Genomic DNA, 10,234 nt, shown 5'->3' with positions numbered 1-10,234 from the left:
TCTTTTTTAAAAGGTGATTTAGAGCACCATTTAGCTCTAAATCACACACATAATATACTATGTATAATTACATTTAGAGTAGATATAGTGTGTATATATATATATATTATATAAAGTGTATAGTGTATTTATAAAAAAAAAACAGAGGCCTTTTCTGTTTTTAATCTTTATGGGGACTCTACACAGTGTTAGACCTTCACAGGGAGGAGAGAGAGAGTGTGTGTGTGTGTAATTGCACTTTAAACCGAGCGACTCTCCTTCATCGCAACCAGCTCAGCACCAACTGTTTCTGTAAACAGTGTTTACATTTAAAACAATAACCACAGACATCCAATCAGAACGCACCACTCTCTACGCATCACTTCCTGGTAAAGCCTTTAAATCCTGAGTTGTGACATCATCCCCCCAGGGAGGGGCCGGCCTTTGATATTACTGACTGATCCATCAGCCAATCAGAGCCCAGCTAATCAACCTTTAACAAATTATTAAATATAAAATAAATGAGAACAGATGACACGTTAATAAAAAAAGAACACAACGTTTCAGGAAACCCTTCAAAATAAAAGCCCTGACAGTGAGCTGGTTGAGGTGAAGGAAATCGAACCCTTGAGATGAAAGGGTGAAGGCAGGAAGTGAGCGCACGCACGTACGTGCACGGTGAGCACAGCTACAGAGGAAGGTAGCGTTTGAGTCACGTGACATCAGGGGGTGGGGCCACGTCGCCGTGCACGCTCAGTGAGTTTCTACATTCAGTGTAAAATCAGTGGATATTTACAAACACAGGCCGACATTCGCCGTCAGAGCGCGTCACGCTCACACGAGCACCGGTCACATGACTCAGCCTTTACAAAAGGAATGAGATGTTCAAGGACAATCGAATATACAAAACAATGCGTTCAGTGGTCGTTGCATGTGGTGGGATGTAAACTACAGCTAATGTCAGTGATGGGCGGGGCTTCAGGCTGTGATTGGACGGTACGGTCCGCGGTAGAAAAAAAAAAAACAGTGTTTCTTTGAGTCTCAGAAGAACTTGTCATCGATCCTGAAGTGCGGCCGCGTGACATCGTCGGGGTTGATGAAGACGGAGATGGACTTCCCGGGGTTCTCCGTCACCAGCTGCTGCAGCTTCTTGGCGAGCCGGTCGTCGGGCTGGTTCTCGCCACCGCCGCTGTCCGACTGTGGCGAGGGCGGGCTCCACTGCAGCTCCACCGTCAGCCGGTTGGCGGCCTTGGCGTGCTCGATGGCGGTGCGCAGGTGCTCGGCGGGGTCGGAGCGCACGGAGCTGAGTCGACGTGCATGCAGCAGCGCGGCGTCGTCCTCCAGGCGCTCCAGCATGTTGCACTGGGGGATGAAGTAGTTGGGGCAGGTCTTATTGAGCAGGCAGTGCTGCAGGTCGTCCATCAGGCCCAGCAGCAGTGGAGCCGACAGCTCGTCCTGCTGCAGGTAGGCGGCGGGCAGGCGGTCACACGCCCACAGCATCACGCTGCGCAGGTGGTAGGGCCCCACAGCTTTGGGCCGACTCAGCAGTTTGGTGACGATGGCCTTACACGCCTGGTACGCCGCCATCAGGCTGGGAGAGATGCACTTCTTCAGCTGCACCTCGCTGCGGGCGAACGACAGGCGCCACTCGTTTTCTCTGCGACCCACGTGAGAACATGCCGGAACCAGGTAGAACCCGCTGATCACCTGCAGGGGGCGGAGCATACGTGAGTAAGTAAGTAACATTTACATAGCATCTTTCTTTTTGCCCAAAAGTATCTAATTAAAAGCTTGAACAAATAAAAAAAGTCTTAAGTTGGCTTTTGAAGGTGTCGACAGAGTCAATAGAACGCAGAGCGAGGAAGATTGTTCCAAAGCCTGGGAGGAAGAGCCTGGAAAGATCTGTCTCCTCTGGTTCGAAAACGGGTGTGAGGAACCATCAGCAGATACTGGTCCACAGACCTCAGAGCCCGAGCAGGGGTCTAAGGCTGGATCAGATCACTATTGTAAGAAGGAGCCTGACCCTGCAAGACTCTGAAGGCTAGAACCAGAATTTTAAAATGTATCTAAGACACTGGATGAAGTCCAATGAAGTTCTTTTAGAATCGGAGATAGAATAGTGAGGAGCTGAAACACATCAACATGTTTATACATGACGATGTAACAAACAAACAAACCTCCTCCTCTGTGATCTTTCCATCCCAGAAGTGGTTTTCCATTAACCAGCTCTGAGCTACAGCTGGCCATCCTTTAAACGACACCACGGGAACAACATCGTACAGCATCCGACTGCTGCCCACGCCCAGCACCTGTAAACAACAATAAACAACAGACAATAAGCAACAACAACCACAACAATAAACAACAGCGACAGTATCAACAATAAACAAACAACACATCATAATAAACAGTGAAGAAAGCGAGACTTAAACTGACTTTAGTTCAAAACTGTGTGTAATAGAAATGTACACAACACAAAATGTGTGTCATGTGTTACCAATAAACAACAAATGTGGTCATCTATCTATAAAAGCAAGGAATCTGTCTGTGTGTCTGTGGCTCAAATATTTCTGCGGTTCAGGGACAGACAGAGCTGAGACTTTCAACATGGCTGCTGCTTGGTTCAAGGGTTTGGAACATCGGATTTGTTTGGACTGCAATGATACCATTAATAATTATTTATTAAAATTATCCACCAGGACTATTTTATGAAATTTTAGAACTGATGACATCATCACTGTGGAACATCTACAAAATTCTGACACCATCGCTGTAGACAACACAAGAGGATCCGGGATCAGACCCCATCAGCGGGCCAGACGACATCATCACTGTGGATTGAGCCTTTGCTAGCATTGATCACGCGGCACAGTTGGCCGGGTTAGTGACTGCCTGTGGGCAGAGGGCAGACGGTGTCCAGCCGAGGGCAACCTGTCCTGAGTGGAGCCACCGCGGCGGGCTGGGGTGTGTGTGTCTTGCCAGCATGGGTGCATACGCGCAGCGGGCCTGGTTAGAGGCTCTGTGTCGGGGTAGCAGAGCTGAGACAGGGGGGCTTGAGGAACGGGGCTTCACGGCCGGGACAACGCCAACATTCTGCTGGAGTTTTTGCTCGCTTTGGGTGAACTGTGTGTTTGTGTGTTTAATTCAGAAATGCATTTGCATTAGGAATTAAGTGTTTACAAGGTCAGTTTAAAGAGGATTTCAATTGTATTCTGAATTAAAGAAGAATTAAAGCTCCCATGTAAACCAGACATAAGAAAGCTACTTTACCTCCCACTTCTCTATAGCAGGACATACTTCCTATAGGCACTGCACTAGTTTATTTAAAAACACATGTGAAGTATTTTCTGTCTTTAGCCATTTAGCTCATTGTTTACATTACTGAATTTATTCAGCTTCTCCACATCATTTTTATTAGGCCTGTACTACGAAGCTGGATTTCCTCTTATCATGCTAACTTCTGGGATTTAATTAGTGTGTCCTGAACTACGACGCTAAATCACCATGGTAACTTAGGCTGAACGACTAACCTGGTCGGGACCAGGTTTTGTTCTGGCTAGGATCTGAGAGAGTACTAAAGCCCCGCCTCCTGACCAATCAGATCCCTTAGAAAACGAGCTGTTTAATAAAAGGAGGATCATTGTGAGAACTAATTAATTCATGTTTTCTGGGGTGATGCTGAGAGCCTCAGTCCAGTAAGATAATATAAAATATAGATATATTCCACACATTATGATGTAGGCTGATCTATGAATGCAGGGTCAGACAAAGTAAGTAATCTCACTAATTTATCTAGCTTCGTAGTACAGGCCCTAAATGTATTATTTTTTTATTCCTTTATTTAAAGCCCTGATGTCACTACAAGTGTCTGAGGGTTAGTCATAACAATAATAATAAAGTTAGGGTTAGTAATAATAATCTGCGACCCTGAAAAACAGGAACAAGCGGGTCTGAAAATGGATAATGGTTTAGTAATAAAAATATTATTTATTATTTAATTCCTTTTCTACTGAGTTAATGATTGACAACCAAACACACACGGAACAAAAGTAAATAATAGTGCCCCCTACTGGCTACGGTGGTGCGTCTCACTCACCACAGAGATCACCGTTCCACTGTGCTCCACCTTCTCCACCCGAGGCGTTCCTCTCTGAGGTTTCTTCTGCACCTCCATCAGCACCAGGGAGATGGATCGGTAGAACCAGTCCGACACCAGCGTGGGGGAGAAGAAGTAGTTAGCGGTGCCGCTAACGTGCTCCACCACGGAGCAGCAGTCCTTCCAGCGGCTGATGGTTCCCTCGTCAAACAGACGCAGGCTGAGCCACGAGTGGCCCAGGGCCGAGTGGCGCATGTCCAGCGTCACTGGCTGGTTCCGGTCGTGCAGCTTCAGCGCCGGCACCAGCAGAGTGAAATCCATGTCGTAGTCTGTGCCACGCGTGAACACGCTCAGTTCGTCCAGGTCCATGTCCACCACGCCCTCACGCACGCCGCCCGACAGCAGCAGGTACTCGTTAGCCACGGGTAGCTTCTGGTCCAGCTTCTGCACCATCCCTGAGGGAGTGGAGCCAGAGGGGAGAGGGAGGAGTCACATAGAATAGGGAGGAGTTACATGGGAGAGGGAGGAGTCACAGAGAAGAGGGAGGAGCCACATGGGAGAGGGAGGGATCACAGAGAAGAGGGAGGAGTTACATGGGAGAGGGAGGAGTCACAGAGAAGAGGGAGGAGCCACATGGGAGAGGGAGGGATCACAGAGAAGATGGAGGAGTCACAGTAAGATGACAATAAAAACACTTCCGTTCAGGACTACATGTCCCACAATGCACTGCACCAAACTTAAACAACAATTAAAACCTTGAACATCTTTTTTTTTTTTTCTTTTAAATCAAATGATCTTTGATGTAATGATCTGTGTGTTTATCTGATAAATACTGATCGTCTGCATACAAAATTACATAATTGATTAAATCCTTTTTTTTTTTTAATATTTTTTGAGTTTTTTCTTTTTTTTGTAAGTGGGGTCCAAATATTGATCAAATATCAGATATTGATCCGGGAACTTCCAATAAACGGCTCAGTGTTTCTCGTCCCTACTGTTGCTGATTATTGATCTCTGTTTGAGTAGTATAACCTGATCAACTCTGTTCCAACATTCCACAACTCAAAATAATTGATTGTCTGTTTGGTTCATGCGGACATCAGATCTGATCAATATTAATATCACATCAGAAGTGAAAGAGGAGGTGAGGGAGAAATGTGTGTGTGTGTGTTAGTTACCCAGCATGGAGAAGATGAAGTCTTTAGCAGTGTGTATTTCCAGAGCTCTCTGATCATCGTACTCTCTCTGCTCGTGTTTGTTAAATTCTTGGATCAGTTTGTTTAAATCCTCCATCCGAGCCGCGGACCTAAAGTCCAGCTCCGGCCCGACGCTCTGCCTCCCGGCGGCCGCAGTGGGGCTGTTACCGAGGCTGTTCCCATGATTACTACCGACACCGTTACTCTGATTATTACCGACACCGTTACTGTGGCCGTTACCGAGGTTGCCCATCGAACCCGCCCGACCGGAGAGCGCAGGGGCCGCCATCTTTCCTCCGTTTACCGCTAGCTGCTAGCCGAGCGTAGCCGAAAGGAACCGAGAATAGCCGAGTGGAGCCGAGAATAGCCGAGTGGAGCAAAGCCGATGCAAAGGTTATGACGCCGGTAGTGAAGAACTTCCGGGTCACGGTTAAATAAAAACAAAGATGGCGTGGAGAAGCTGCTGTTTTCTGTTCAGACTGAGAGAAGGAGGAAGGTTTGTGTGTTAGTTAGTTAGTTAGTTTGTGTGCGTGTTTGCGTCACAAGAATGACGGTGTTAGAAAGGAATAGTTAATAGCCGCTTCACAGACTGTCGGAAGAAGCCTTGAAAAATGTGGAGACGTTTTTCACTTTTGTTTAGTTAAACAGCTGCATTTTAATAGGCATTTGGATCATATTTGTACATTTAGGAACAAATCTGTTTTGTATATATCTATAACAAACGACGAGCGCACTGTCAGTAAATTACTGACCTTTGGTGAAGTTTATTATTATTATTTACAACATGTCAGATTTGTGCACTCTACTAAGATACAGAAAGGGGTCAAACAAGAACCATACATACAGAATTGAAATAAAAAATTAATGGGGGTAAATCAGTCATCATTCCACTTATGTTGTAACGGATTTGATACTTTTTTTTAATATGAAAAATGGATAAAGTTGTGATATATTCTTTAAATTCACACAGAAAGCTTACAAAGAGGGAAGAAGAGTTGAATTTACATTAGTGAATGTAGAATTTACTACATAAAATGAACAGATTTACAATGAAATCAACTTCGTTTTTCTTATGTTCAAAAAACATCATGATACATTTACAAATAAATTGAATGTTACTAATTTTGTGGACCTTTGGTGAAGTTTTTATCATGGTGATGGTTGGCCTGACGTCACTTCCGGGTCATGTCGGTGACAGCTCAATGAAAACAAACCTTCAGAATATTGATAAGTTGTTTGTTGCTAATTTATGACAGAAGCATGTGTGTGTGCTTGTCTGACCTGCGCAGAAACTTAACTTCCAGTTTTCAACATCCCAACAAAAATAATGTTATCATAGGTTGTATACTTTTGTTATTGAATAGTGAAGTTCCTTTGGTGTCCAGCAGGTGGCCTCACAGCTTTCATCAGCGCGGCTTCAAAAAAATCACACGCAAGCCAGAGCTGAAAAAAACGCCAGAGGAAATAAGCCCCACCCACACAGAGCCTGCTATCCAATCACGTCAAAACCCCTTTCCCCGCCTGGACCTGCAGGCTCCGCCCACCTCGCCTCGTGCCTTTGGCAGATTGGTCAGACCGTTCCTCTTCACTGTAGGGGTAAGAAGCCTGATGACATCACTGATGACCTCACATGTGTATCGGTGACTTCACACAGGTGTTGACTTCCTGTTAGTTTACAGGAAGCTCATTCGCTGCCGCCTCCATTTGGCAGTATGAAACCCTCCAATCACGTGTCAGGAGCTTTTTTGACGAGGCCAAAGCTGATTGGATGGAGAAACTGAGACCTCAGAAACGAGGCGACGCCCGTAAAGAGGTAAACAAGCATGTTAACAATCATGTAAATAAACATGTATACAACTTGGGGTTTATTCCATAAAGCGGGTTATGTTCAAACTCATTGTCCGTGAACTAAACCTGGTCGCTGGCAGGTTTTATCAAAGAAACCCTGGGTTTCTACGTGGCTCCGCCCACCTGAACACCATTTCTGAACACTTTAATGAACCTTAACACTCTTCTCTGAAACACATTAGTAACATCACACACCACAGACGTGTTCACATCATTACTAATGTGTTGCTTTAGTTTTTTTTTTTTTTTTGTGATAACGGTAGTTTTCTTTATAACATTGTAGATGTAGATCATTAAGTGAAACACACTGAGAGGTTGATCTACATTAAAACATCTACTGACGTCTGTAGTAAAGTTCACTGAATACAAACCTGTGGATAATATAAAGGAGGAGATGATCATTTAAATTAATCCACTTTTAAGGCTAGATTGTTGTTTTATATTGTTATACAGTTAAATCTGTAGATCACGGCTCTATGAAGGTATGATGGAGCAGTGAATTATGACGCTGCTCTTGGAAGTGAAGGGTCGCGGGTTCGTATCCCGCTTCAGTGTTTTTTTATGACATTTTTTAGGACGTTGAGATGACTTTGGCGACAATATTACATTAAAAATCAATATAAATGATGCGATATCAAGCGGCATTTACTGTCTTAATATCCAGTGTAACAGGAGGACTCTCTATGCAGACATCCTATGCTGCTGACACGTCTCCTCAGACACATTTTATTCATATTATTCACCGCTTGTCACGTCACTGAAGCAATAAAGTGATGAAGCGACCAAAAAATGTGACTAATTATGGTTGATTTAAGCCACTATAGTCACTGAAGACTGAACACACCTTTAGAACAGGATCATATTTATCAAACACCGGCTTATTTCACCCATTACGGTGAATAAATCACTCTCTTCTGGGTGGTTACCATGGCAGCTCGAATAAATCTCTGATCCATTGATGATGGCTTTTTGTGGCGCGCGTGCACGTCAGGTTTACATACTCAGGGTTGATTGACCCACTTCATACCAGCTTTAATGGAATCAGATACCCAGAGTTTCCCATCGCGGGGTATGTTGACCCAGAGTTTATGGATAGACTCAGAGTTTGTTAACCCTCCTTTATGGAATAAACCTCTGGACTTAACCCTGAGCTGCGTTTGATGAAATACCCCCCATGTAAACTAAAATGTAAACAATCATGTAAACAAAGAGTAACTTTATTTGTGTTTGAGGTTAACCAATGGTGGAACAGCCTGAGTGAAGGTCAGAAGACGGTCACAGGTATGTGTGTGTGCGTGTTTGTGTGTGTGTGTTTGTGTGTCTAAGCTCTCTCTGATTGGTAGGAATTGTTGTGATAAACTTCCTGGTGTTTTGCTGTTGGAGGATTCCGTCACTACAACGCGTCATGATTCGCTACTTCACCGCAAACCCCGCCTCCAGTGAGCATGCCTTCTCACCTGATTAGCTGACATGACGTTGGAGCACTGCGTTCATTGTGTGTGTGTGTGCGTGCGTAGAGGTGCTGTGTGCCCCTATGATCCTCTCCACCTTCAGTCACTTCTCCTTCTTCCACTTGGCCACCAACATGTACGTTCTGTGGAGTTTCTCCAGCAGCGCCGTCAGCATCCTGGGGAGGGAGCAGTTCATGGCTGTCTACCTGTCAGCAGGTGTGTGTGTGTGCGTGTGCGCGTGCGTGCGTGCGTGTCTCTGACCTCTGACCTCTAACCTCTCCTCAGGTGTCATCTCCTCCTTCTTCAGTTACGTCTGTAAAACTCTCACAGGAAGGTTTGGACCATCGCTGGGAGCAGTAAGTCCTCCACTCTGACCATGTGACCTCTGATCATGTGACCTCTGACCATGTGACCTCTGACCATGTGACCTCTGACCTCTCAGTCTGGAGCCATCATGACGGTTCTTGCAGCGGTTTGTACCAAAATGCCTGAAGCAAAGCTCGCCATCGTCTTCCTCCCAATGTTCACCTTCACCGCCACCCACGTAAGATTTCCTCCTCTTCCTCACTGTTTCCTTTGCTTCCTCTCTCTTTTTTTCCTCATCTTGCTCACTGTTTCTTCTTCTTTGTTTCCTCCTTTTCCTTATTGTTTCCTCCTCTTCCTCACTATGTTTCCTCCTGTTCTTTTCTGTTTCCTCGTTTTTGTTTGTCCTCCTCTTCCTCACTATATTTCCTCATTTTGTTTTCCTCCTCTTCATTTTTGTTTCCTCCTCTTCCTCACTGTTTCCTCCTTGCGTCTCCAGGCACTCAAAGCCATCGTTGCCATTGATACAGCTGGTCTGGTTTTGGGTTGGAAGATATTTGACCATGCGGCTCATTTAGGAGGAGCCGCATTTGGAGTGTAAGACACACACACACACACACACACACACACACACACACACACACGTAATTAAGAGTGTATTGATGAATAGTTTGATTACAGAGGTTGATACAAGGGTTCTGATTGGCTGTCCTCAGGTGGTACATGCTGACTGGCCACGAGCTGATCTGGAGAAAAAGGGAGTCGTTGGTCAAACTGTGGCACGAGCTGCGGACGCGAGGAAGAGGAGGATGAAGGTGGAGGAGGAGACAATGACTGCTCTCTGTGTTTGATTAAATGTCAGGATGTCACATGACTTTGAGTTTGTCCTTCCTGGGGACCAATCAATATCAATATCTCCATTCATTCAAATGTTCACTTTAGCCTGTTTGACCTTTGATAAACATCCTGACCTTTGACCTATCGGTGCTTTCCTCACATCAGGAGCACCTGAACTGTTTCATTTGATGACATTTTGAAATAGAAGATATTTATTCCTTTGTGTCATCACGACTGGATTATTTTACCTCTCTCTGTTTCCGTGTCTCAAATAAATCTCCAGCGTTTACAGAATGCTAGGCTAGGATAGGTTAGGCAAGGCTAACTACAACAGCTAAACATCTACACCTTGTCCTGGTTTTAATTTGTATTCTGTCTTTGCAAAGTAGTCCATAGACGATACTAGTCTAGACTTTAAGAGAACTGGTTTGCCGGTGCTAATAGAAAAAAAAAAGAAAAAAAAAAAAAAAAAAAAAAAAAGAGAACTGGTTTAAATGACATGTTCATTTTTGACTACATTTCCC

At 44.9% G+C, this 10,234-nt stretch overlaps 2 protein-coding genes across 3 annotated transcripts; one reads left to right on the top strand and one right to left on the bottom strand.

Annotated features, from left to right (window-relative positions):
* Positions 1–150: 150 nt before the first annotated feature.
* On the bottom strand, positions 151–5,811 carry LOC114474799 (protein MB21D2). The gene is made up of 4 exons (XM_028465325.1): positions 5,254–5,811; positions 4,076–4,530; positions 2,157–2,288; positions 151–1,686 (listed from the first exon to the last, which is right to left on the bottom strand). The coding sequence occupies exons 1-4, from the start codon at positions 5,558–5,560 to the stop codon at positions 1,021–1,023; spliced, it is 1,560 nt and encodes a 519-aa protein (XP_028321126.1). The 5' UTR covers positions 5,561–5,811; the 3' UTR covers positions 151–1,020.
* Positions 5,564–9,931, top strand: parlb (presenilin associated, rhomboid-like b). 2 transcript variants are annotated; one of them, XM_028465327.1, is made up of 10 exons: positions 5,564–5,767; positions 6,660–6,867; positions 6,944–7,084; positions 8,352–8,400; positions 8,463–8,558; positions 8,637–8,786; positions 8,856–8,926; positions 9,013–9,114; positions 9,373–9,470; positions 9,590–9,931. In XM_028465327.1, exons 1-10 carry the CDS (start codon positions 5,718–5,720, stop codon positions 9,684–9,686), a joined length of 1,062 nt encoding a protein of 353 aa, XP_028321128.1. In that variant the 5' UTR covers positions 5,564–5,717; the 3' UTR covers positions 9,687–9,931. The 2 variants fall into 2 exon arrangements, with proteins under 2 accessions (XP_028321128.1, XP_028321127.1); XM_028465326.1 differs by having other exon boundaries at positions 6,657–6,867.
* Positions 9,932–10,234: the final 303 nt, after the last annotated feature.

Source organism: Gouania willdenowi, chromosome 13 (genome assembly GCF_900634775.1).
Source record: "Gouania willdenowi chromosome 13, fGouWil2.1, whole genome shotgun sequence".
NCBI lineage: Eukaryota > Metazoa > Chordata > Actinopteri > Blenniiformes > Gobiesocidae > Gouania > Gouania willdenowi.
This window is presented reverse-complemented; position numbering and strand designations above follow the sequence as displayed.